Consider the following 27,619-nt stretch of genomic DNA (forward strand, 5'->3'; position numbering starts at 1 on the left):
CACCTCGCTGGGCAGCTGGTTCCCCTGTTGTATTGCTCTGACAGTGAGGAAGCTTTTCCTGATGTCCAGCTTGAATCTGGGTTGTTGCAACTTGAGATGATTATTCTGTATCCTACACTCTGGCATCATCAGGAAGAGATCTTTGTGACAGCCTTTCATGTACTTGTAGAGTGCTATCATGTCCTCCCTCAGTCTTCTCTTCTCAAGGCTGAACATGCCCAGTTCCCTTAGTCTTTCCAAACCCTGGATCATTTTTGTTGCCCTCGGCTGGACCCTTTCTAATTTACCTGCATCTTTTTTCCACTCATGGAACAGGACAGATGTTGGAGCAGCACCAATGTGCAGACACTGGAGGCATAGCTCAAACACACTTAGTGAGGCAGGGGCTATGATCGATACAGAGTCCTTGTACATCCCCAGGGATGCATTGGCTGAGGGTGTGCATCTCACCAGCCTTCTTGGAATGCCAGCTGGGCTCCTAGACTGGTAGAGTGGGCACTGAACCCTTTAATTACCTGTTGATGGCAGACAGTCCTGCGCTTTGGGTACCTGCCTTGTGCTGAGATGGTTCTTAGCATCCTTTAAGCTTTTCCTGTGGCCTTGAGTGAACCCTCCAGTTTATAGAGTCAGGTGTGGTTGCTTCCATACATGAGGCATGTCAGAGAAGGCAGTGCCCCAGGGTACCAAAGGGATGGGGAGGCAGCTTTGGATGCTGCTGCTTGCTCAGTTAAGTGGGCTAATGTACTTCACTTCTCAGAGGGGAAAGGGAGAACATGGCCAAACAAGTGCAAATATAACACCCTTTGTTCTCTTGGGTCAAAGGGTTATGCAAGATGCTCCTGCCTGGAGCCTGCTTAAATTTGCAGTTCTAGATTTTCTTACCCCCGTTTATGGTGATCAGTTCATCAGGATGGAAAAATATCAGATTTTTTTTTTCTTTAAAGATATATTAATACAAATCAATTTTCATTTCAAAGCCAGATCTAAAATTAAATCTGATTTTAAGAGACACAAGCATGTGCAATTGTACACCTGTCTCAAAAGAAATTGGTGACCTTCTTATCACATACTTTGAATTAAAGCCTGCCTTTTTAGATAGAACTCCATGAGGTAAAATATTGACTTCTGGGTCAAACATTATAAATGATATAATAGGTCATACATTACATTTGCTGTTGTAGTGAATTATGAATATTTATGTTGCTATTGACTGAACAGCATGGGCACTTTCTTTCCATCTCATGAAGGAACACAGTTTTGCCTAGTAATTATCAGCCTTAGTCTGGAAGGTTCTTGACATTTAGGTCACAATGTAGCAATATTTTACCTTCTTATTGGACTGTGGTAGATGATTAAGATTATTGATTTTTCAACACAAATGTACATATTATTTTTTGAAAAAAATCACATAATTATTACTTATGATGCACTTTTCAACTGTGTTATTAACTCTCTTTTTAGCATAATAAAATAAATGATATTAAAACAATGCCATCAATCTCAGTTTCCAAATGCCCAATAGGATAAGTATAAATTAACCTGTCAGAAAAAATAGGCCAGGTAAATGAGCTTCTTCCAAGTTCTGCGGTCACCACAAAGAAGGTCCTTCTCTTAGGTGATAACCTTGGCTCGTAAGAGTCTGGGATACTCTTCACTGGCTGATTATAATGCTTGAAAGGTTGCATGGCAGAAAGCATTGTTTATGGTTATTGGTTGCTGGACCATCTAGGGGTGTCAAGTGCAAACCTAGTGCTTTAGGTTGGACAGTCCATGTGGATGTTCTAGCATATGCATGTGAGCTGACAAGAACACCAGTCAACAGGTAGCAGGTGTCATCTTGTACTGGTTGAAGTGTTCAAGGGTAGCCCCACTTAAAGCATGTTGTGGAAATCTAACCTGGAAGTCATCCAGGCATGAATGGCAGTAGCAAATAAACCATCTTTCCTTGCACACGTATAGAAATTCATTCATTTCAGAAATGGTTTCCTTTATACCTAAACAGAAAAAATGGTGTAGGGAATTACACATGACCAGGATGTTACGGATTATGCTCCTAATCATACACAAACTTAAGAGCAAGTTCCAAGGTACATCATGGGATTCCCTCTCGTGTAAGCATCTGTAGATTTGTCATGTAAATCCATAGGTTTAAAATGTTTCTAGCAAGCAATTAGTATGCTCTCTTGCTCAGGAAATACCTGGATTACAAAACGATAAACCAGATGTGAATCAATTATTTACATCTCTTTCTTTCTCTCAATTTAAATTGCATCTTTAAAAAAATCAATTCATCTTGGAGCTCAAGAAATGGAGCGAGTCTTTCTTTCTGTCGTTTGTTCCATATTGCATGCCCCTTTCTTTATGGCACAAGCACTGAGTGTTGAATGTGTGAATGACCAACCCAGACAGAACTGTCGTGTGTCTTAGAAACGGTCACTTTTCAGTCAAGTCAATTCACACGTGCATCTGCAAGTTATTACAGGATGGATGCGAGTGTGTTTATTTAGTATAAGCCATGTACTGTTCATTTGCTTCAGAAGGAAGAAAGTTCATTATTGTTTGTGTAGTTACATCCTTTGCGTCCATCACTGTTGGAAAGTTGTTGAGGGGCTGCAATGAAGTAGGCTCTTCTCTCAAGCTCATATGGACTAGTGACTCTGGAGGGTGTTTGGCTTATTTGCTTGAGCCATCTGGGATGTTTTTGACACACTAGCATGTAGTTTGAGCACTCACTTCTAATGGGAGGGGCTCTGCTAGAATTAGTAACCTCCTTCCATAGGGACCATACCCTCTGTGAATACTTAATTCAGGATCTGCTTTGGTGGGTTCAGCTATCCACTGCCCTGGTTTGGCTCTGACACTCACATCTGCAGACTGCTTGGGGCACTAGAGGTTCTTTTTTCCCCCATGCAACAAAATTGATCATATTTGTGGAATAAGAAGTCGGAATGGGTCCCAAATGCTCAGGGAGGTTATGGAAGTGTCTGGAATATTCTGATCATGGGTTAAAACAAAAGCAAAATCAGCCTTTACTAAATAAAGCGCAAAATCACCTAAGGCAGAGGAAAGGAAGCTGACTTTCTCACAGCAAGGTCACATAAGCTTGTACAATTTGCAGTTGTTAAGATTCATGTATGTCCTTTTATGTTGCCTCTCCCCTTTGCTGCATTGCTTTACATTGTGTTTATGTCCCACCTTTCTCTCTCTCATGAAGAACCCAAATACATGGCAGGAGGAGCTCCTTGTCCCAGCACAGATCTCTGTGTCCAGGCAGCCCATTGGTTCTTCTTAGACTAGCCATGTGTCCTACTTTACCTTGGACAGTCCTTTATTTGGCGCTGTCAGGGTACTGTTTGGAAGCATCCTCCTCTTGAAGGGCTATCTAGTCCAAGTCTGTCTGTCTTTGGGTAAAGTAGGAATAGAGGAAGGGAGAGCTGCAGGAAGCCTGAAGCTGTGCATGAACAGTCAGCACGTTGTCCTGAGTAGCCGACTCAGTAGGAGTCTTACTAGGAGAGCCAGTGTGGTGTGGTGGTTGAGAGCATGGGCCTGGGACTCAGACGATCTGGGTTCGAGTCCCTGCTCAGCCATGGAGCCCACTGGGTGACTTTGGGCCAGACACAGACTCTCAGCCCAACCTACCTCGCAGGGTTGTTGTTGTGGGGATAAGATGGAGGAGGAGAATGATGTAAGCTGCCTTGAGCCCTTTGTAGGAAAAAGACAGGATATACCGTATTTTTCGCTCTATAAGACACACTTTCCTCCCCTCATAAGTAAGGGGAAATGTCTGTGCATCTTATAGAGCGAATGTGTGTGTGCCCGATGCCCGGGACGCTGCCGGCCTGCCTGCACCACATGGCACCACCTGGCTGGCACGTGCTCGGCTCGCGCTGCTCCACCCCCCCCCCCCGGCGCAGGTGAGAGCTGTGCCACTCAGGGGGAGCGGTGCGGAGGAGGAGGAGCCACAGGCTTTAACCTTCCGGCTGCACGGAGAGACGAACTGCTCACCCCCACCACCCAGGAAGACCTGCTGTGGAGGAGGAGCCGCGGGCTTTAACCCGCCGGCCGCACGGAAAGACGGACTGCTCACCCCCACTGCCCGGGAAGACCTGCCACCGCTGCCGCCGCTGTGCCACCCAGAAGACCACCGCCGGCCGGCCCCACATGGCACCACCTGGCCGGCACGCACTCAGCGCGCCCTGCTCCGCCCCCCTCCTCTGGCGCAGGTGAGAGCTGTTAATCACAGGTCGGTGTGTGTTTTCAAATGGCAACCCGTCTTTTAATGAAGCCCATGGGGAAGTGATGGGGAATGTGCCTGTGATTATCAGGAAGCTTTCCATGGATCCCTCCTCTAAAACCTAGGTGTGTCTTATGGTCAGGTGTGTCTTATAGAGCGAAAAATACGGTAAATAGAATAAATAAATAATAGGAACCTGCAGATTACCTGGTCATGGTTTTTCTTACTAGGCTGGGATGTACTGAATGCAATGATTTCTACTTCATCATCAGTTGATTAGCATATGCAAATGTTATGCAAGCCAGTGTCTGTGACACATTTCCTCTTATTTTGACGAACTGAATGTGGGAACTCAAATCATCCAGGATTCCTAGCTTAGACCTGGGTCTGTGTTGAATGCTCGTCTACTCTCCCTTCTTCCAGCAGATCTAGACAAATGCTTCTTAACTAAAGTCTTTATTATGTTAAAGCTGACCAGCTAGGCTGGCTTTGTAGTAGAAAAGAAGAGTATTGCAGAAGTCTGCACCAAAAGACACAAGTGAAGTTAGAATATTGGCCTAATGATACAAAATTGATTCCAAACTGGACACCTCCTTTCCTTCCCAACAAGGAACAGCTCATAGGTCGGTCTCCTGGAACATCTGAGGCTTCTTAATTGGTCCACCCTCTTAACCCAACTCCACATAGTTGGACTAATGATGTTAAGTCCACCCCCACCCATATAAGCTTGCTCCCTAGAGTCCATCCCCCTCCCACATGCCAATTTGAAACTGCTTGATTCTCAGTGATGGCCTGGCTCATCTCTGAGTCCAATAGCCTTGGCATTTCAGCTGCAAGTTCCAAACCCACCTCGTCTTCCATTTCTGAATCACACTCCAAGTCAACAGCCTTCAAAGGATCTATTACGGGAAGAGCGAGCTCAGTCCCTAGAGTCTTTTCTTCCTTTCTTTTTCAGGACAGCTGTCAGCTGCTGGTTGCTTTTGTGCAACTCCCAAGTTTACTTCAGGTGCTTCTGCTTGATCTCTTTTTCCCTCCTTTTGGTTGCTGTGCTCTTGCTCTTGCTGTGCCAGCTTGCTTGTGTTCTACCGACGTGCTTTATTGGCTCAGTTCTCCCTCTGGATGGGTGTTTGGGCCAGAAGTGGGCCTTGCACCGGACTGCATTTTTCGACACTGATGGTGCTTCTGTGGATTTGGCTGAGTGCTCCTTCTGACTCTGCCCCTCCTCCTGTCGGGGCTTGCTTGGCTCTCCCTGGCCCGGCACTGTCAGTGAGAGATCTGCATGGTGACAGGTGGAATGAATCAGCCCCACATAAAATAGACTGGTGCTTTCCAAGAAATTGTCCCAGAGGCAACTTCCCCCATCCCTACAACTCAATCGTTCTTTTTGCTGTTGCCAAAGCAATGACTTATAAGGCCTGCATTCTGCACCTGGCAGGCACAAGTGAATATTTGCTGGGTGAGGGAGGGGGAGGGTGGCATTGAGAATGGGAAGAAAAGGCAACATCTCTTCTCTCTCTAGCAGTACGTGACATGCATGTGCTCTGGTTCTGGCTCCTGCTTCCACAGATGAGCTTGCAGCGTGCAAACCGCTCAGGGAAGGGCCATCCCATCCTCTCTCTTCTCTTTCACCCAATAGGCATACAGCATGCAAATAAGGCCAGAGTGGCAAAGACAGGCAGGAGGAGAGAGAAGGTGACTTCATATCTTTGCAAAAGAAACCCGGGAGTGATGATGAGGCTGACGTGGTGGAGGAAGATAGGGCTCACTTCAGCGATCTTTCCAGGACTCTGGGACTCTCGGAAGCCTCATCCAGGGCTGCATGGGAAGCTGCTCTGCCGGGAGTCCTGGTGCTTCAAACACGGCCCCAAAGGGGCATCTGAGAATGGGACTCCCGAGGTGGCCGAATGTATTGCCTTGGCCGCTTCGGAACAGCCCTTTGCTGAAGGCCTGCCCTGCCAGCACCTTTCCGCACATGACACACTCTGACGCTTTAATTTTTCAGAAGGGGTGCTGGGGCTCAGGCCACGCCATCTGCTTTGTGAGCCTTGCTCCTTAATCCATAGCCCACAGGGCAGGCCCTGGCTGTGTGGCGATGAGGGACATGCGCTCATCCCTGCTATCACATGCACTCCAGGACATTCCTCTGATATTAAAAATAGCTTTGGTGGATGGCCCCTGAGCAAACTAAGCCCTGCGCCACGTCCATTCGTTCCCTCCTCCCTCCTTTCAGCTGGGTAGCGTCTGAAATCAGCTTGTGATGGAGAAGGCTGCCTCCTTCATGTGAATGGCCTCTAGGGGGAAGCATCCTGGACGTTGGCAGGGGGTTATAAATTCCAGTTAGTAGGAGTGCTTTCCTGAATGCAAGAAAAGGCACCTCCCTAAATGGGAGGAATACCGGGAAAGCTGAAGCGTGTGGGGCTGTTTTAGTTCTGAGAACAGTCTGCTGGGGGAGGGGGTGCATCAAGGTTTTATGAAATGACGCACAGTGTGGAGGAAGCAGAGAAAATCCCCCGTTTCACTCGTATGAGAACGCAGGCTTAGCCAGTGAAATGGACAGGAGGCATTTGCTGGCCAGATGGAAAGAACTTCCCCACTCAAGGGACCCCCAGTATACAGGTTGCGTTGTCAAAAGGTGCGCGATACTCACTGGCTTCGAAGGTTTGCTGTCGCCAGATAAGCACAGCTGATCCACGACAATTTTCCACCTGAGACGGAGGACGTACTGGTGCTCCATCTCATCTTACCCCGTGTGCAAAAGGTGACCAAGCTGGAGCTGAATCTGCAAAACTGGTGACTGCATCTACCACGGCAGGCCACGTTTCCGAGTCCGGCTTGTGTCGCAGGACACACATACAGCTCTGTCCACCCAGCAGCTTGTTGCAGCTCCTTGGATGCCTGGGGCAGCTACTCCGCTCTGCCTAATGACAGGGCTGGCCCTGCAAATAAATGAACCTCTGAAGTTCAGCGTCATTGTGCATGGCATGGACAGACTAGTGGTGGCAGAAAAGGCTGGGGGACTTTTCATTAAGGCTCTCCCGAGTACTGCTTTGAAAACCACTAGCCTAGTGGAATAAAGTGATGAGTTTATCCTCACAACAATCATGTGAGGCAGGTCAGGCTGACCACAGAGGGAGGGAGGGAGGCAGGCCAGCCAGCCAGCCAGCCCAGGATCACTGAATGAGCTTCATAATTGGGTAGGCCTTTAAACCCAGGTCTCGCTCTCACACTGGCTTTGGGATGTGGCTACATGCGACAATATCGGCAATAATATGGTGCAACTGAGCCAATGTCTGGAGAGTCTGGAACAGCCGCTGGTATGGCTGCACAGTGCCAGCTGCTCCTCAGGAGTTCCACAGTCACCTCTCCCGGATGTCCAGGACTAGAGTGCACCGGGAATCCCAAGGGAGCAACAGGGATGCTGACAGCTTTTGGTCCTTGCCCTCAGACTCCTTGGCTCTCTCTGAGCTTTGCTGAAATACTCGGAATAGTTGGGTGGGGGAATTAATTTTTCCAGCAGCAACATTTTGTTCCCTCTCATCATTCCAAGTAGGCTAGGCTAGCTTGGTCTTGAATAGACAATTAAGACCTATCAGTTTGACAGAAAACCCATTCCTGATAGAGAAAAATGCTGTCAGAAGCAGCATGTTGATATTTATCAGCAGAGCTGCCTGTGTTTTTGGTCTCCAGTGGGTGTGGCTATGGAAATTGTCAGGATGAGCACCTGAACATCAGCACTTCCCACTGCGAGTGCCACACAGATTCTGATTTTAAGAGGTTCAGCCTCCGTTTGCATGATCAAACAATCCATGGTTAACAAACCATGGATTGTTCCTGAGTGTCTGGGAAGACACACCCCTGCTTGCACTTTCCTAACCAAACAGGAATACTCCTTTCCAGAATTGTTGTAATTAAATTACAACAAAACCCCCAAATTAGGATTATTTCGAGGCTAACAACTGTGAGTTAACCCAGAGTTTGTTGCTGGGACAACTTTGGCTTGTTTAACTACCAAACAGTGCCAGAGTTCCAAGGAATGAACTTAATGCTAACCCAAGAATGGGGCATCTCTAGGTTGTTTAGGAAAGCTGAAAAATGACTACACAGGAGGCAGTGTGCTCATTTGCAGCTGCAAAGCCATGAGTAGCTGTGGATTAAGCAAACCATAGTTAGCTGCTGTGTGTGAACTGGATCAGGTACCTCCGTTACACCACTGCTTAACTTTTACACTTCCCCCTGGAAACAGGAGCTCATATGCCCTGTGGGCAGCCCAACCGCCACAGCAAGAAATTGAATAAAGAGCACTTAGGACTGCTCTGATACAAGAATGGATGTTTTACCTGATACTGTCAGGGGAAGAAGACTGGTGGGAATATTCCCAGGTGATGAGTTAGTCTAGCTGTCGGTTTTCTTGTCAATCTCCATGCAGACATGGAGTTGCTGTGGTTATGCTTTTTTGTGCTGAGAAACCATTAAAGGATTGTGCCGAGATTGAATTGCTGACTTCCTTCCTGTCAGCAGGGCCCACAAGGAAGGGCCTCGAAACACAATCTAGACAAGAGCAAATGCAACATTGCTAGCAGTGTGGCATGATCAGGAAACTGGCTTGGGACGGAGATGAAGGATCAATCGGGAGTCTGTCTAGCGGAGGGGTGTGCTGGGAAATGCTGTCTCCAGCTTCATCACTGGGCTTCTTCCTTAGGCTGGGTCAGATCTGAGCAGGGGCCTGGCACCTGTCCATCCAGATTCCGTCCAGGCACCTACTCGCATTTGGGCAAGGGGCCTGGCTCTTTCTGCATGATCTGCAATCAGAATCTTTCAACCTGCCAGAGCAGAGGATGAACAGAGGTGCCCTTCACTGAGTGATAACTTACTGTGGGGTGGATGTGCATGCTCGCTAGGACTGGCTGGATATAGATGTGCATGGGCTGCATATTTTCCTCCATCTGCATTTTACAAAGGGGTCAGTCCAGCCTTCCCATGGTCTCCTTGGCCATCCCAATGGCCCTCTGTATAATCGTAAAGAACAGTGACAACTCGTGCTGCTGAGCCAGCAACACTCGGAAGGCTGCTTGCTGTGATGCTCTGGAATGGGGAGAGGAAAAATTTTCCACCAGTTTCTCATCTGAGCAAGACTCAGTGGTAGTGGCAGCAGGTCTTTTTTCCTTTCCTCGTTAATGCTGCCACCAGCTGCAGTTGTGTTAGCAACATGGCCACCGTTTGGCATCCTTCGCACTGCTCTGGTGCATTGTGGGGTTGAATGACTGCCTGTGCACACATAAAAATGGGAGAGGGAAGGGAATGTTTGGGAGAGTTAGCCATGTGTCCGCGTGGTGGGTGGGGAGGATAGTCTTATTCTTTTCTGACAGATTTCGGCTCAGCCCAGTGAGGAAAACTTTTACCTCTTTCTGATAAGAAATGAGAGAGGGAGAGAGAGAACGAGAGTGGTAAAGTTATCTTTGCTACTTAGTAAGACAATACTGGTGAGCACCTTCATGGAGACTGAAGTTGCTGCTTATTAAATAATTGCATTTCTGCTTTTTTCTGGACTGATTCACATGTGCATACTTATTTCATGGTTTCCATGGAGGACAAGATCAATGGCAATAGGAAAGTTTACCTCCTTTACTGACCTTCACACTGTGGAACTCCAGCAGGGGGTTGGAGCCAATGACCTTCATGGCCCCTTCCAACTCTACTTTTCTATGATTTTCACCCAAAATCCCATGTTATGGAATACACAGTGGCTTTGGTGTTTGACTTCTCCACAGAGTGCCTCTGAATTGTGCCTCACCAGGTAGCGGAAAGTGTGTCTGGATCAGAGATTGGGTTCAGGCCACACAATAACTCAGACTAAGGGGTTGAGTATGGGTTGTTGTCAAACCATGAGTGCTTGTTGAAACATGGGTTATCATGATGCTAGATCTGGTCTTTGAACAACCCATGAACAGAACCCATGGGATGATGGGTTGATGTTCATGGTTATCAAACCATGATTTTAGAACAGCTGGTTTCAGGCAGCTGATGTTTCCATGGGAACCCACACTCAACTCCTGTTCAACCATTGAATTACCATGGTGTTTGAACCCAGGCAGAGTGGGGTGGCAGGGATATTGCATAGCAGGTTCAGCAGGCTGACCTGTGGACTGCATGGGTTCCCTAGCTGACCCACCAAGCCTCTTTTCCAGCCCCATCCTCTCCTCCTAGCCAGAAAAAGCTCTGACTGGACAGACAGAACTTCTTCCTGCTCTGCAGGGAGTGTGTGTGTGTTGTGTGTGTGCACATACACACCCAGGCAAGAATGCCAGCAGTCTGTGACCCCACCTGCTGCTGCTCTGCAACTTTTGTCCTGCTTATCTGGACTCACTTCAGCTGAAAAAGTTTCCCCGGTCCTGCAATCTAGGGATGCTGCGTTCATTTCCCTGCTTGTGATGAGTGTCCTGCTCCCATTCTGTCAATTCACAGACTGCTTCAGGGCCATACCTGCATCGAGGTTGGCAGGAAATAGCCTTGAGTTGCACAACCCTATGACCAGTGGCTAGACTTGAGAATGGAATGTAGCAAAAACTTCCAAAAGCCTTGATTGACTGGCCAGTCAGGCCTACAGCATCTCTCCCAGACCAGCATCTCTCCCAAACCAAAAGCTTCATACTGACCATTGCTCACTAAGGTCCTGATACACACTGGTACTTCCTTTTGTCCTAAAGCATCGCAGATCACAGATTTCTGGGCTGGGTCCCAGTCAGGGAGTAGATTCCCAGCCTCAGCCAGGTGGCCTCTTGACTCCTTGCTTTCCATGGCACGATCCCATCTGTTTGCTTTGCACTCCTCTCTTTCTTGCTGGCTATACTGAGAAGCCGTACAGGTAAATGAATGGTCCTGATGCTGACTGGGAGGTAACAGATTAAGGGACTGTGCCAAGGCACATCAAGCCTTCTGCTGTCTGGAAGGCATCCAGCATTGTGTTGGGGAAAACGCTGCAATCGCTGCGTATCAGAGACGTCTTGGACCAGCTCCAAGCTTCCATGTTGCATAACACTACTGGCCAAGGAGCACAGAGCAGGCCAAGGTGTGCAAAGAGCTTGATTTGGGAGGAGATGAACATGAAACTCAGGGCATTGTTCCTCTTCCAAACACCAAGCTGAAAGCCTAGTTCCAGTAGCAACCCTCTGCTTGGCCCTGAAGGAGGACTGGGAAGGGACTATGATCCAACCAGTCCGTTACCTTGCATCCACACTGTCCACTCTCCAAGGAGCTCAGAACAATGTAGCTGGAATTTTATCTGATGTATTTACCCTTGCTCTTCCTTTCTGAGGAATTCACAGCAGTTTGCAGTGGGTTTTCTGCAGTTATTTAATCAAGCGCTGGTCAAGTCAGTATTAAACTTAATTCATGCTCCAGCAACTGATCAGTGAGTTCATAGATGGAATAAGATGTAAACCATCAACTTCCCATCTTGCTTTTTAGCCACTGCATTGCATGAGCTCTTGTAACTCCTGCTGTGTGCTTGTGTGTGATCTCATGAAACACTGGCTCCTAATGTCAAAGATTTTCACATATTTTACGACAACACGCTTGCTGTGGTTATGGTTTTGGATGTTTTCCCTTTGCAACAGCGAGAGCAAGAATACTCCATCTCTCATTCCTGGGATGTTTCTTCCAGGTTCCATTTTCTGACATATCCATTGTAGTAATTCTTCTAATTTGGATAAGTTTCCAGAAACCTCCTTATATCTAGCTTGCTTGGATTTATTTGCAGATAGCTGAATCAATATACTGGAAGCTTTGCCTTTGCTTTTTGGGAATAAAATGTGACAACTTTGCCTCACTGTTTGGAAAAAAAATGTGAGAGGGAAAGCGGGAGTGAAACTGACAGATCTTCCTAACAAACTTTGCTGAAAGGCAGACCTACCACTGCAGATGAGAGAACTGGCAGGAAACTTCAAATCCTGTGCTTTTTTTTATTTTTAGGTGACAGGACTTCTTCTTCTGTAGGGGGTGGGAGTGGGGCTGTCAATTCCACTGCTGTTTTTTCTGGGTATTTGCATAGAGCTTAAGTGAGGCATAGTTAGCACCATCTCAGAAGGCAGAATGTGCAAACAGTTGCATCAGTGAGCAATGGAAGGAGGAAGGGAAACACTCTTTTGGGGTGTGAAGCAGTGGGACACAGCTCATCTGAAACCCTGTGGAGGGCCCCAACACTCCACAGATACCTGGTGCCATGTGATAGAAGAACAGAAGACTCTGCAGAAATAAAAGGCCAAGGTCCACACACTCCCCACCCTTTACCTTCTAAATGAGAAACTGTGAATTTTCACAATGCTGGCAGCTGAGTCACAAACTTGAGTTGTGAGACTGGTGTGTTTACTCTTCCACTTCCCCACTTGCAAATCTGGGTAATGGAGTAACAGTAGCTGTAGTGACTAATGTACTTTCAGCCTCTTCTTAAAATAGAAGTGATGATCATATCTAGAAGTACAGGGGTTTTTAGGAACTCTTCAGTAACTTCTAGATATGCACAGATGTGGACTTTAGGTCCAGTCTGGGCCCATGGAAAAGACTGTCCACCAAATCATGCCATATTGTAACCTTCCCCAACCTGCAAGTGTGTGGAACTACATTCCCCATCATGCCCCAGCCTGCATGGCCACTGCTGGAGCCTGCTAGCATGGCTGGTGTTGTAAAGCTGTTTTCTAGCTCTTCCCTGTTGATTTCATGGGGAGTATCTTCGAAACTAGAGGTGGATAACTCTGAGAGGTCTGGAGGTCATCTAGTCTGCAGTGCACCATGTAGTTCATCAGGACCCCTAAAGCTGAGAATGAGGCAGCAAAGTATTCTGTGGCTAAATGCATGTTGTTTGCAGCTCAGTGGTGCATATTTTCCCACCCAGTTTCTAAGCCATCAACTTGAACTGGTGTCATTCCCTTTTAGCTGCCATGGTTTGCTGCAGAGAATCCTGGGAACAATAGATTAGTGATGTGCTGAGCATTCTTTGTTGGAGACCCTGGGGTGATACAGTGACTTTTAAACCCATTGACTGTAGTTCTGTTTGAAGTGCCTGTTGGCAGAATTTCCCATTAATAGGATAAATAGAACAATTTTGTCTGTCGTGTAATTACGCCTGCAGGATATGGGCTTTTCAGTGGCAGACACATTTTTGGGATACATCAAAACTGCTCATAGTGGGAAGAGGGATTTAAACCCTTGTTCATGGGAGTCCTGAAGGGATACCTGGGTTCACAGGGGCTTTGGGCCAAACTTTTGGGCTGACATTTCAGGACAGGAGTGGGCAGCCTGCAGCCTGTATTTCCACTTGAACCCCAAGGTCCATCGACCAGGAACAAAATGGTGGTCCCTGGGTCAATTCATATGCTGAGAGTCAAGGAAAAAGGCATTTCTGCCCGCACCCTCAGCTTGGCAATTTCAATGACACAAACCATCTTCTCCTAGGCCATTCCCCCACTTCATTTCTCAATTTTAACAGCTTCAATGGCATCACAAATAGATGTACACCTGGGAGCAAAGCCCAGCGAACACAATAGGACTTCCTCTTGAGTAAGCATGCATAAGATTGCACTGTGGTGGGTAGGGAAGGGTGCCTTCTAGGTCAGCCTTCCCCAGCCTTGGGCCTTCCAGACACATTTGGACTGCAACACCCAGAATTCCCAATGAATGGTCCTCCTGGGTGGGGATTCTGGCCACCAGGTTGGGGAAGTCTGTTCTAGATGATGATTCGTGTGAGGGGGAACACTGTGCTCTTAGTACTTCCTGTCCAAGGTACTAAGTATTTCTTATCCAAAGTACTAAGTACAAAGTACTATATCGCATAGCCATTCCATCTTTTACTTCGTAATGATTAAGAAAGCAAGCGTACCATCTGAAGAAGCAGTGGGAAAGCTCAGGAGAGTTACAGATGGAAGCTGACATCATCTGGTCCCCTGCAAAGACCTGTGAACGAGGCAGGGAGGTAGCACAACACAAGCCTGGTCTAGAAGGACCCTACACGTGGGAGACAGATGCCGATCTGCTTCGAATATGCTGATTTATCTTCTGGCCACAGTTCCGATATGGTGGCCTTCGCTGGGGGTGTTGCTATGACAAGGGGTGGTGTGAACGTTACTGCAGTTCCAGTTTCCTCCAAGACTTTCAGTCCAGATGCATCTTCTTTTCTGAAGTAAACAAGATACATTGTCTTGTGGCAACTACCCGAAATCTATCCAGTTCCAGGTTCCAGCAGCACCCATCCTGCATGAATGTAATGTCGGCCCCCTTTTGGTTTGGCCCCAGCATCTGGGTTTTAAAGGAGCACAGCCTCTGTTTATGGAGGTCCAATACAAATAACATGGATATCCCCTGCTGATGTCCTTGCCTAACTCTCGAAAGCAAACAGCATCTGTGCTGAAGTACGGCAAAGGAAGTGATGGGTGGCCAGCCAGTTTTTGAACAGTATTTGCAGACGCCATCTGGATGGGTGACTTGAGTCCTGCACTGCACGGGCAGCTGAATTTGATGACCTGCTAGGCGCCTTCCAACTGTATGATTCTGCGCTGTGATGCAGTGGGGAAAAGCAGATCCTGCTCTTGTCAAGAATAGGGAATGAATGGTGGTACGACCAGTTTGAGATTTGCATGCCTGTTCCCTGCCATGTTTGCCTGCTGTCTGCAGGAAAAAATAGGGACCCCCTTGCCTTTTCTCTCTGTTGCCCTTGGACCACAGTGCGAGAGATGGCCGCTTCCTGATGCTTCCGCATTTGTACATCATTAGAAGGTGGGGGAAGAGGGAGACCGGGAAAGAACGCAGCTCCAGCTCAAGTCATTTCCTCTGCTGAGGGCTCGCAAAAGCCTCAGCCACATTGGAAATGCAGCGATAATGAGGCGCATCGAGGTGCGAACAAAGCATGTGCAGGGGGGCGGGGGGGCAGGCTTTGCATTCAGGGTAGGAGGGAAGGGGTTGCAGTAGCTGCTTCGTGCAAGCTGCTGCTGGGATTGGGGTGGGGGCCACTGAGTGCTGTCCTGTATTTGCTGAACTGTGATGAATCTCCCTCTCCGTCATCCACACGCAGGAACACACACTCGCACGCGCGCGCATGCACGCACGCACTCACGCACGCACGCAGCACTCTGTTTTAAAAAGTGGCGTTGTCTTCCAAAAGGGACATCTGGCAGGTGAATCCACCCACTCCTTATCTGCATTCCCAGGGACTACATTTTTATGCATTGAAACAACACGCGCCCTTCTTCTCCGGTCTCCCTCTCCCCTGCCCTGCCCGACACACAAAAATTGTCCCTGTCTCAACCTGGCAACTTCCAGTTTTGCAGATCGCCGCTCCCAGCAGGAAGGAGGAAAGGGTGTGTGCGCGCGTGTGTACGTGGTTTGGTGGCTCTCGGCGCTGCTGCTTCCCAGATCAGCCCCAGGTGGCCCGGCTGTGCAACCTGCCTCACCGGGAGCGCTCATCCCACCTCTGTCCCGGAGGACCGTCCTGGCCAGCCTCTCTGGGGCTCTGCTGGGGCCACTTGCTGGTTCATGCCTCTTTCTCCCGGGTGCCAAAAATAGACCTGCCAGCGTACTCGACTCCTGCTGTGGAAAAACAGTGATGTCATCCCAGGCCAATCAGCACCAGCCCTGCAGAGCAGGGCAGAGCCGCTGGGAGGAGTTAGTGCTTTTCCGGCTTCTGATGAGGCAGCTCATCGCAAGGAGGAGCGAGCGGCGGCGGGGGCAGGAGCTGCGGTCCTCCGTAGCCCGGAGAAAGGGAAAAGAGAGGCGCAGCCAGGCTGATCTTGAGCCAGGCTTCCCCTGACGCCTGCCCTGGGATCTCCCAACTTTCCGTAGGGCTGCATGCCAGTTCTGGCTCGTGCTCCCTCGTACCCCCTTCTGCCTGGCCAAAAGTCAGAAGCCGGACTGGGGGCTCTGCAGACAGAATCGGGCTTGGTTTCTTTGGAAGGCTGGCTGTGCTGGGAAAGCCCGGCTTATTTTTCCCTCCCACGACATTTCCGTGCACCCCTTTTAATCCACGTAAGCGAATGGCTGCCATTCATCTGCACGCAATGAGAACGGGCTTTTGTGATCAAAGCAGAATTGGACACTCCTTTCGCAGCTCACAGATACTGCTTCAGGGTTTGTGGTGGAATTGGGGGCAATACTCCGGTTCTTCCTTAACATCTTGTCCCAAATGTATACTAGGAGTTCTGTTTGGGGGAAAAGAATACTGTTTAGTGCTGCTTTGGGTCTGTTCTGCATTAAGTTCAGGGTCTGGCTTGGAACAACAGATTTTCTGTCCCCAGCAAAACACACCCCTCTGTACCAGTTGCCTTTTTCATTTCTTCTCCCCTGGCTTGTCAGTCTTTTATATGACTAAAGGCATTTTGGGGCAGTTGCAGGCTGCAGTTCCCTCATCACAGGTTCACTTCAATCGGTACCCCACACATTTGGGATCCAGCGTCAGTGAAGGAGGGAAAAGAGACTGCTGAGCCAGAAAAGTTTTGCTTCAAGTTAAGGCCATGCTATCTTGACCCACTTCAACCTGTCAAATTATAATTTACTGAACATCTGGGAGGGATGAAGGAAAGGATAGTCCATCCAGGGATTAATATCTACAGAAACCTTACCCAGCTTGGCTCCAGTATGTAATTCCTGCAGCAAACATGTAGTATGGGGTTGGAATCCTTCTAGGCACTTGGTTGATGCAGCTCTTGGAGGAACTATTTTGTGGTGGTTCGGGTTGAATTGGGTGTGTGATCCTGCCAATGGCTCCCGGGCATTGCTTGGCACTTGGGCTGACTAGAGTCCTTCAGGGCTTTAGTTTGTCCCCCATGCTATTCAGCATATTGATTATATTTATTAATTGCATTTTAATTCCGCTTTTCTTCTGATGGGGAACTCAGGTGAACTATATGCAATTCCCAGATGGACTTTAAGCTCTGATCTGTTTAGCTTCAGCAAGGTGGCTGTCTCATGCTTCCAGACTATGGACAGAGATCTAAGGCCAGTGAAGCTATGGGAGGAGGTCGTCCAGAGTTTTGGGTTGGGTCTTGTGATTATGCTGATGACACCCAGCTCTGTCTTTTCCTTTCAACTACTGCTAAGGAGGTTATATCAATGAAGTTTGCAGTAAGAGATAGGTGTGGAAGGATACATTCAGGTGCAATCCAGATAAGAAGACTGACTGGGAGTAAAATTTTGAACTGATCAGTCCAGAACTGAAAGTACTGTATGTTCTGGTGGGGTTACTCCCCCTCTAAAGGCACAGATATGAAGCTTGGTGTGCTTCTCATGTGGGCCTTTGCTTGGTGTCATGTTCTGGGTTCTAAGGTTCTCCATTACTTCAGGGAGGGCTCATATTTGGATGGGTAACAGATCACCCCACTTAATCACCTGTGATCACCTCACAGGGAGTCCTAAACATACCCATCTGAATTCTTAGCTCGCTCATCATTTGATTCTGAGGATGACTCTCACACAACCTTGTCCTTCAACCATGTAGGAGGACGAGTCTGCAGAAACATTCTTTGGTCCGTTAAGAGTTGTGGTCTGCGTCCAGCAGGGGTGGAACCTCTGTAGGACCAGGGCATGTCATATTAAGACTTCAATTGACGGTAGTCCTTTGCTAGGACAATAGAAAGGTTCCGATAGTAGTGTGCTGTCCAAGGTCCTGAAGTGAGTCATGCCTTACCTGAACAGTCAGTGACTATGATAGTGCAGCGTCCTTCCCATCAGCTTCACATCTAGTCAGGACAGCTGTTTTCCCAATCTGCTTACAGTGGCAATAGTAGCTTGCTTTATATGGTGCAGCCCTCAAAAATGCTTGGAAGTTGCTGTTAGCAGTGTGCACTTTGTAGATCATATAATCCCAGTCTTGAATCAACATTACTGGTTTTGAGTTCATTTCTGAGCCAGATTGGAGATGGCAGGGTTTGTTTGTTTTAATCTATAAAGTCGTTAACAGCCCAGGGCCAGCATCTTCTTCTGTGAATCTGCCAGTAACTTTTGTTTATTGTTGGAGACCTTGATCCGTGCTTCACTATCTAGATGGATACTCAAGATAGCGCCTTGTGTGCAGTGGCCTCCTGCCTTTGGAATTCCTTCTCCAGGAAGCCTTCTTCAGATGACTTGTGAGGTAGATATGGCTCTGCTAAGCCTTGAATGGTCAGTGTCACTCTCTGCTCTGGGGCTTTTTCTTTTGCTTGGCTTTTTTGTTTTAGTTTCACATACTTTTCATTAGTGTTTTTAAAAAAACCCTCATTGACTGAAGGGGTGATTCATTAATGTGCTAAATAAATAATATTAAGGACAATTGCCTGAGGCATCCTCTGCCTCCGCTCCATGATTCAGCTCCATTGCTGAAGCTTCAGCTCAGTCTGGTGATAACCACCAACTTTAAAAAGGGAAATACAACAAAATCACTGAAATAAGTCCATGAAAGATCATTGTATGACTATCAGTATCAGAGGCAGTATGCGTCAGAATACCAGTGGCTGGGCAGTGTGAGCAATTCGGTGCCACCAAGCTCATGTCCTGCTTCTGGGCTTCCCACTGAGGCATCTGGTTGCCCACTAGCTTTGGGTCTGATCTAGCATGGCCCAGTTTATGCACTCCTCTCAGCCAGAACTAGAAATGTGGGGATTTCACTGCATGAGAGCTTGGATCAGCAATGCTAGGAATTGTAGTTCAAAACATCTGGAGGGCACCCAGTTGGAGAAGGCTGGCATAGGTAAGACTGAGTGAGTTGGACCAACATACAAGGTGGCTTATCATGGTCCTTATTATTAATTAATTAATTTATTAAAAGCTTTTACATACCATCCTCTGCATGTGTCTTGGGTTGGTTTCTTTATGTTAAGGAGAGCTCTGATGGAACTGGATGAAGACCCTTTGAGACCAGCCTGCTGAGACCAGTATGTTGCACTGGAAGTTCCTACAACTGGGGTTTAAATGAAATTACCCTTACCTGTTGCTCAGCTTCATCCCCATTTGCACACCTGCTGTTCAAAAGTAAACTGCTTATGGACCTTGGGTGCTTTTCGAGAATGTTAGGGGGAACCCTTCCAAATGCCACCTTCAGCTTTCATGTTTTCCCATGAAAGAAAACCTCTTTTGCCTTAATGCATGCTCCCTCCCAAAGTCCATCAGGGATAAAGAAATGGAATAGCTGCAGAATACTTTCTTCTCTTCTCCGGGCATTAATCACTTGGTAATATTTCTAGGCCAGCATTCAAAGGTATGGCCTCTTTTTCCTGGAGGTGTGGTTAGTTTGGGAATTCAACCCAGGGCAGTTTTAGTGATTGCAGTATTGCAAGGGAGGCAAGGCTCACAGGGCCAAGTTGTGAAGAGTTTTGATTAGCGGAGGAGGTGATGTCCTCTGCCCCATGTGCTGCTCAGGTTTCCTTGTTCCGTTGGCACTTACCCGTAATCCTCACGATAGCAGATTTTCCCAGCAGCAATATATGATTCTGAGCGCTCTTCTATATGTATGTACACACACAGGGAGAGCTGCATTCATACAGCTACTTGTAATTTTGGACTCTCCCTGTGAGCACTGTCATGATGAGTCCTGCACTAAAGAAGTTGCTCTACATTTCTGTGTGCCTGGGCAGAGTCTGGGAGCCAGCCACTTGGGAAAGGTGACAGGTCCCTTAGTCAAACACATTGAAACTACCAGCCAGACCTTTGGATTCTTTGGACATTCCTGGACCTTCGCACATTCTCCAAGTGATCCGGACTTAAAGTTGTGTGTGTGTGTGTGTGCATGGAAGCATACATCCCACTGTGGATTTTGGCTTACAGGTTGGCTGGAGGTGTGATTCCAACCTCTTGGAAGAAGTATGTGTAGAAACATAGAAACAAAGCGAGTCAGAAGGAACCTCCTGGGCCATCTAGTCTGACCCCTGGCTCCAGCCAGCTCAGCTCATGTAATCCCCAACATGTGGTTGTCCAATCTTTCCTTGAACACCCTCACTGATGGGGCCTCAACCATTATGCAAATCTCCCTGTGCTTTGAATGTTAGAGACGGTGTGTGTAATAGATACAGGGCTCTCTCTCGCTCTCTCTCACGGTGTGTTGCAGCAACTGTAATTTATCGTGTTGCTATTTTAACAATGCTGTCACCGCTTGTACTGCAGCCTGGGCTGTGTCAGCGGTTTCCCAATCAAAGGCCCCGTTCCAGGGATTTTTTGGAATTCTTTGCCAGCGATTGGCTGGAGAAGCAAAATGGTTTATGAATGGATGCTTCTCCTGCTACAAGGAGGAGAGACATTCCCTGCAGGTAATATTAGGCAATGTGTAGAGGCTTAACAAAAAGGGGGGAAAGGGAGGGGAGAAAAAAATGCCATATGGTGCTTGCTGGTTCACTCCTCCCTCTTTCCCTTTCTCCAGAATGAGAGGCTGAAAGACATGTGTTGGGCGGGTGGGGAGCCTCTGCAGGAAGGTCACCTTGGCGCAATGCTGAAAGGCTGATTTGGCAAATGACTGACTCTGCCTTTGCAGGCTGAGGGTAATCCCCTTTGGGAAGGGGTGCTTTAGCAGATGCCTTGAAGGGGAGAGTCGCAGCACAGCTTTGCCTTGCAACCTTAGAAGGTAGCCTTTTGCACAAACAGGTGCATTTCCTGTGAAGACGCAGGTGTTTTGCCACCGCCATCCTCCCTCTTTCTGTTTCTCTGGCTTCTGCTCCTGAGTTGTGGGCTTCACCTTGGAGACTTTTGGAGAGATGCTCAATGTATTTATTCCAAAATGTTGCTGATTCATTTTCCATGCTCGTTGCTTGACCTGCACTTTTATTCTGGCCCTCTTCACTGGATGTGCAAAAGTCAGAGGAAGATTTGAGAGCATGCGGGACACCCTGAGCACTCCGCAGGCATGTTTGGTGTTGACCTTGATAAGGAGCATAACTGTACTCCAAAGATGATTGCAGTGGGTGGGATTCATTACTAGAAAGTGTCCCCCTTAACCCCTAAATGGGTTGTAGGTGAAGAGCCATAACCCAGTGCTGCAGCACATGCTTAGCATCCAGGAGGTCCCAGGTTCCATCCATGGCATCTCTAAGTAGGACTAGGAAAATCCTCTACCTGAAACTGTGGAGAGTTGCCCCCACTCAGCCAATTTCCTGATGGAGTCAGGAGAGGTTGGCGACTTGTGTGCCAGTGGGGCATCTCCTCCACTGCAGCGTCTATTTTGAGCTTTGCAAGCACTATCCATCATGCCCCATGGTGGTGGACTGCTCTCTTTGGAGGATGGAGTTAGAACCATGGGTGGCCCCACCCACAGGAGTCACCAGCCTCCCCTTCCAGTGCGCCAAGTGGGAAAGGCAGATTGCAGTATTTTAACTAATCACTCAGGCGCCATCAAGCTCTTGGTTCCTTCCCCCTGAGGTAGGTTACTCCATAGTTTGAGGCACTGCCTTCATATACTGGGCCCTTCCCTTCTAGCAGCCCAGTTTTGGGGTGGGCCTAGAAAACCGGTTGCCTGTTCCAAGTACCAAAGGCAAGAACTGCAGCTCAGAGGAGGGACATGCTGATTCCCAGTGATGGGCAAGAGGTCAAGTCTCCAACATGCTTGGTCAAAAGTGTGTATAATGAAAGACATGGGCCTCGGGGCATGTGGGAGGCATGGTTCCAAGAAGCAGCAGTTCAGGGGAAGGGTGCCAGCTTGTGCCAGACTGACACATAACTGAGGTTGGGGCTTTGTAGAACTTGAGGGTCAGGGTAAGGCCCTTGAGGGTAACCTTACAGGACAGGGCTCGTGCTGGAGCTAGGAAACTCCCCCGAACCCTAATTACCAGTCTGTTAGACACAGCACTGCTGGTGGTGCTGGAGCGAATGTGCTGGAACCTTGCTTTGAGGTTCCCTTCCCCTTACAATACTGGAGGCAGGCGACCAAGCATCCTCCCACTCGCTCCCCAGCTCATTCCCCTTCCTAAGAGCCTTGCTCCCCACTGCATGCCTCTGCTGCTTGTCTTGTGTGGGCCAAGGCAGTGATAAAGAGCTCCTTGAACCCCTGCCCACCCTGTCTAATCTTATAGAAAGAGCAACAGCAAACACAAGAAGGGCCACACTGGATCAGGCCCAAGGCTCATCCTTCTGTACATACAGTGGCCAGCCAGCTGCCCACAGGATCCCTCAAGCAGGATGGGTGCACGTGTCAGCTGAGTTCTCCTTTTGAGATCCCATTTTCCCTTGCAGGGGGTGAGTGGAGGAGATCATCGTGGGGGCAAGGCTCTCAGAAAACCTCTGTGGTGCTTTCTGTTCAGGGGAAACATAGAAACAGAGCGAGTCAGAAGGGGTCTCCCGGGCCATCTAGTCTGACCTCTGGCACCAGCCGGCTCTGCTCATGACATGCCCACCATGTGGACGTCCAGCCTATGCTTGAACACCCGCACCGATGGGGCCTCAACGACCTCTCGTGGAAGCCCATTCCACACCCTCAGGGTCCTAACCATCAGAAAGTGCCTCCTGGCATCCAAATGGAACCTGGGTTCCCTGAGATTTGCTCCGCTGCAGCGAGTCCTGCCTTCCTCTGCAGGGGAGAACAGGTCTCTACCCACCTCCATGTGACATCCCCTCACATACCTGTATGTCGCCAACATATCCCTCTGAGTCTCCTCTTCTCCAGGCTGAAGAGACCCAGTTCCCTCAGTCTCGCCTCATACCCCATCCCCTGCAAACCGGCCACCAACCTCGTGGCCCTACGCTGCACTGACTCCAACCTGGCTATATCCTTTCTGTAATGAGGGGCCCAAAACTGAACACAATACTCCAGTTGTGGGCTCAGTAGAGTCGTGTAGAGTGGTAGTAATACCTCTCCTGATCTAGAAGCCACACTTCTGGCTTTGCAACCAAGGGTGGCGTTCGCCCTCTTGACCACTGCATCACACTGCTGACTCATATTTAGCCTGCAGTCAACCAGTATCCTGAGGTCCCTTTCACAAGTGCTGCTCTCCAGCCACTTGTCACCTAACCTGTACTTATGACAGCTAGTCCTGTGCCCCAAGTGCAAGACCTTGCACTTATCCACATTGAACGCCATCCTGTTGTCTCCTGCCCACTTCCATAGTCTGTCCAGATCCTTTTGGATCTGGAGTACCTGCTCCTCAGTTGTGGCCACTGCTCCAGTTTTAGTGTCGTCTGCGAATTTGATCAGCAGACTGTTCACCCCTTCTTCCATGTCATTAATGAAAAGATTAAACAGGATTGGCCCCAGGACAGAGCCCTGGGGGACCCCACTTGTCACTGGCCACCATCCTGATGATTCCCCGCTAATGGTTACCTTCTGCTTTCGGTCAGTCAACCATGGGAAGTCATTGAAGAACCCCTTGAGCTCTGACTCAGACCAGCAGGTGAAGCCAGTGTTGCTGGGTCATTCAGTCCTTCAGCAAATGAAGACCCGGCCCCTTCCAAGAGGAAGAGTTCAGTGCGAAGCCTCACTAAGCCTACCTTTTCCTGAGGCAGTTCCCCTGATTTGTTTCCCAGCATTTTGGTGACCTGAGTAGCAGGTTAGTGGAGCACCAGAGGACTGCAGAGGAGTAGCACCCGCACCGGCTCATCAGTAGGCCTGCTGCCTTCTCTGCCCTCAGGTCTCCTTGTTTTTTCTGAACTTCGCTCCAGCCAGGTGGGGAGCGGGGCTTCATTTCCCCATCAACAAGATCTTGTTCCCAGCTGCAATGAAACGAGTTATTTATTTGTTTGGGTTATACCCATCATTCCAACCCAAAATATCACCCAAGGCAGCTCCCAAAATATTTAAAATAGACTAAAATAATGCAGCGGTGTTGCTGCCTATCTTTTCGGTTTCTCCCGAGGAGCATGGCTGGGGAACTGTCATGCTCAGCACCCCACCGTTCCAAATTTACTGCTCCACTGTTGGAGTGGAAAGGTCTTTCGCTGCAGCGCAATCCCGCTGATCGTTCCTCTCCCCTTCTTTTTCCCAGGTGCCCACGGCTTAAGGGAGGAACCCGAGTTTGTGACAGCTCGTGCCGGGGAGAGTGTGATCCTGGGGTGCGACGTGATCCATCCGCTGACGGGCCAGCCCCCTCCTTATGTCGTAGAGTGGTTCAAGTTTGGAGTACCTATCCCCATCTTCATCAAGTTCGGGTTTTACCCTCCCCATGTGGACCCAGAATATGCCGGTGAGCTGAGGACACGTGCCCACGCACGGAGGAGCTGCCCGTGTATGCTAAACTGCTGGACCTGATTTATGTCTATGTGACAGCAGGACTTCCTGCAAAGAATTCCAGGCTTAGAAATCTTTCTTAGAGATTCCTGGCTACCTCTGTCCCTTCCACAACTCTTCCTCAGAATCCTAGAGTTTGCTAAGAACCCCCGCCCACCTGCTAGAACCTGCTATAGCACAGGGAAATGCATCTCTTTCTGGACAGAGATGGTTGGGGCTTTCAGAGGACTGTGCCAGTTAAAGGCCAGGCCTGCTTGCATGCTAAGTCCAGTTTGGGCTGGTCGGTTAATGCGCAGGGCAGGCCAAGCCCATGCCCCCTCCCCTCCCCTCCCCTCCCCTCCCCTTTTCTTCTCAGGAAGCTCACTCTCTCCATCTCTTTCCACTGCTTCTCTCCCCCACCCCTCCCATGCTTTCCGCGTGGTTGATTTTAATTAAGCAGCAGCAGAGAGAAGCCGGCAGGGCTGTCTGTGCCCGGAGAAGCCGGCACAGTGAGGCTGAGGGTAGCCACTGCTGTCGGGACATGGCTATTGTCTCCTTAGAGCAGCATAAAGCACTGAGTGATCTGGGGGATGGCGCTGAACCCCTTTTGTGACATCCTTGATCGAGGATGCTGCTGGCACTGGCTCACATCTCTGCACAAAAGCTCCGTAGACAGACACATTCCAGTGGAGCCAGGCGGTTAGAAAGGACATTGCAGGGGAATGGGGCCTCCCTCCCACATCCTAGTCCCGAGCTTCTGCATGGCCAAGTCCATGGCCACCTCCGAACGGATCCGAAGCCTGGGCTGCCTTTGAACCTGGGGAGCCTCCCATGTTTGCAGGGCCCTCGCCCTGAGCTTGCAAGTGCTTGCACTGGGCCTGGGAGCTTGAGGAGGAGGCGGTCCGAGGAGAGGCATGGATGACACGGTCTGCTGCAGCAGGGGTCAAGCAGGAAGCACGCTGCACTGTGAGGATTTCCCTGTGTGTTGAGGAGCCTGTGCTCAGGCCAGATGGTTGCTCTGCCATCCTGTTACATGTTGCTACACTGGACTCAAAATTAGCTTGCTTTCCCCCTTGCTTTTAATTATCATTATATACGCATATACTGCAGTTCATTCATCTTGCAGGGAACAAGCGTTATGACCAAAAGGGGATAGAATCCAGGTCTCTTGAGTCCTGGTCCAACCCGCTAACCGCTATCCCACAGAGGCACACTTGTAAAAATGGGTTTCCTGTGAACAACCAGTTCAGAGGAATGAAGTCCATCTTCAAATAGTTGGGAGGAGATGAGTGGTCCGAAAGAGGCAGGGTCCACAAACAAGAATCAGAGGACCAAATGTAGGTACATGGTAGGCACATGGTTCTGCCCAATCTAGCAGGAGGGCCACGAGGCCATGAGCCTTGGCAATTACCTCCTGAATGGAGGCTGAGGTGCTCCAGCAAGCTGAGATACCGAGGCTTTATAGGGTCTGGTGGACAGCCACTGGTCTTTGGAGTTGCCTTGCAGTGCAAGGCAACACACCACGAGGGCACCAGGTTGGGGAAGGCTGTTCCAGAGGATTGCTGTGACATGCAACAGTTCCTTCCCTGACTCTGCCCAGTCCCACCACCGAAAATAAGATAAGCGAGGGGAGAGGGGGCTGTGCAACAGCATCCATGGTTTTGAACTGGAACATGCTGACGGCAGAACCTGTGCAGTGAGCAATCGGGGCTACTGGACTGTGGCAATAGCTAACCTAAGTGACTACAGCACAGCATCTCTCTGACAGCAGCCAGGTGGCCAGGGATCCGGTGATTTGGCTTGCTGGGGTACCATACAGGCCCTGTTGGCCTTATGTATGCTTCTGTCCTAGCTTTGGCTTTCGAGTTTGAGAAACCCACCAGTTGAGTAGGTACACAGATTACTGTACCTTGCCTTTTGGAACCTGGCCATCAGCCTGCCTTTGACTACATAACCTGCCTCTTTCTTGATGGTTTTGCACGAGGTCACACCATTTGCCTCAGATCCTGGCAGCAAAGCAGGGTGGTTAAGCAGAAGCTCAGAGGCACCAGCTCCTCAAAGCTGCGGGTTGCTTGCTGGCCATGTCCCGGATCTGCTGAGGGCATCTGCCCCTCCATGTGCTTGGCTGACTTGTCACTGCAGCCACAAGCTGTCAGGACTGTCTCTGACTCCCATCCAGGAATGCAAATTAGCCTATTAGGTCAGCTCTTGAAGCACTGCAGTTTTCCCTGCGCTTGAGTGGCAGGTTTGGAGCAAGGCTGCAGCCGAGGACTCAGCACGAGTGCAGGCTTCGGCTGCGTTGCAGAATCCAGCGTGGTTTGGGTTTGCCGGTGGGGCTTACTTGCTCTCTGACCCCAGACTGCAGGAAGAGCCTGGCTGCTGGATTGTACAAGAATTCATCTAGTCCAGTGGTGAACTGCCTGTAAGCAGCATCACAACAGTAACACTCTTTCCTCTGGTCGGTTTTTTTGTCTCCAGCGCACAGCTTCGGACCAGAAGAGGCCTGGCCTATTACCTTTTCCACCAGACCCCTTAGCAACTCTCTCTCTCTCCCTCTCTCTCTCTCTCTCTCTCTCTCTCTCTCTCTCTCTCTCTCTCTCAAAGATGTGTGTGTGTGTGAGAGAGAGAGAGAGAGAGAGAGCGAATATAGCTGAGGAGGAAAGTGATCAAAGCATACAAAATTATGATTAGGGTCTTCCTCCTTTCTCAAATAATGCTTGGATAGTAGGGAAATGCTTTCAGTCACAGGGCGTTTGGGAAAACTCTCAGGAGCTGTATTCTAGGAGTGGGCTGGGCCAAAGGGAAAAGGGGCAACTACCCAATCCTAGCACATTGTACTAAAGCCTTTACTGTCAGTAAGTAAGCCTTGGGGAAAGCATTTCAGGCTTTCCAAATGGGGGAGATAAGAAGACCTGCCAGCCTGGGAAGCAGCAAATGACTGGTGAGCAGGGCATGGGTGTGGGTCATGGCCATCTGGGCCTGGACTGGGACCCCCAGGTTTGTCCTAGGAGCTTGAGGTTCCCCACTCCTGGCTTAGAACATGGGAGAAGGGTCCACAGATGTGTATTTTCAGGTCCCGGTATGTGGGATGCTCATAAATTTCATTGTTGACAGTGGGAGGGAGTGTAAAGGAGGAAACAGATGTCAGGAAATTGAGGAAAGCAAGTGAGAAAGCACAGTTACATGTGGCTAAATCTTGAATAATGCAAGGGTTGAACTGAGACTAGAGAAGAAGACTTCTGACAAAGATC

At 49.1% G+C, this 27,619-nt stretch overlaps 1 protein-coding gene across 1 annotated transcript in view; it reads left to right on the forward strand.

The window, feature by feature from the left end:
* Positions 1–27,619, forward strand: part of IGSF9B (immunoglobulin superfamily member 9B) — a 122,864-nt gene that overhangs the window by 13,903 nt on the left and 81,342 nt on the right. The window contains exon 2 of the mRNA XM_044439579.1: positions 24,148–24,345. Coding sequence (XP_044295514.1) covers positions 24,148–24,345 — 198 coding nt within the window. The remainder of the gene's footprint in view (positions 1–24,147; positions 24,346–27,619) is intronic.

The sequence above is a fragment of the Varanus komodoensis genome, unplaced genomic scaffold (genome assembly GCF_004798865.1).
Source record: "Varanus komodoensis strain SLA01 unplaced genomic scaffold, ASM479886v1 scaffold35, whole genome shotgun sequence".
Classification (NCBI taxonomy): Eukaryota; Metazoa; Chordata; class Lepidosauria; order Squamata; family Varanidae; genus Varanus; species Varanus komodoensis.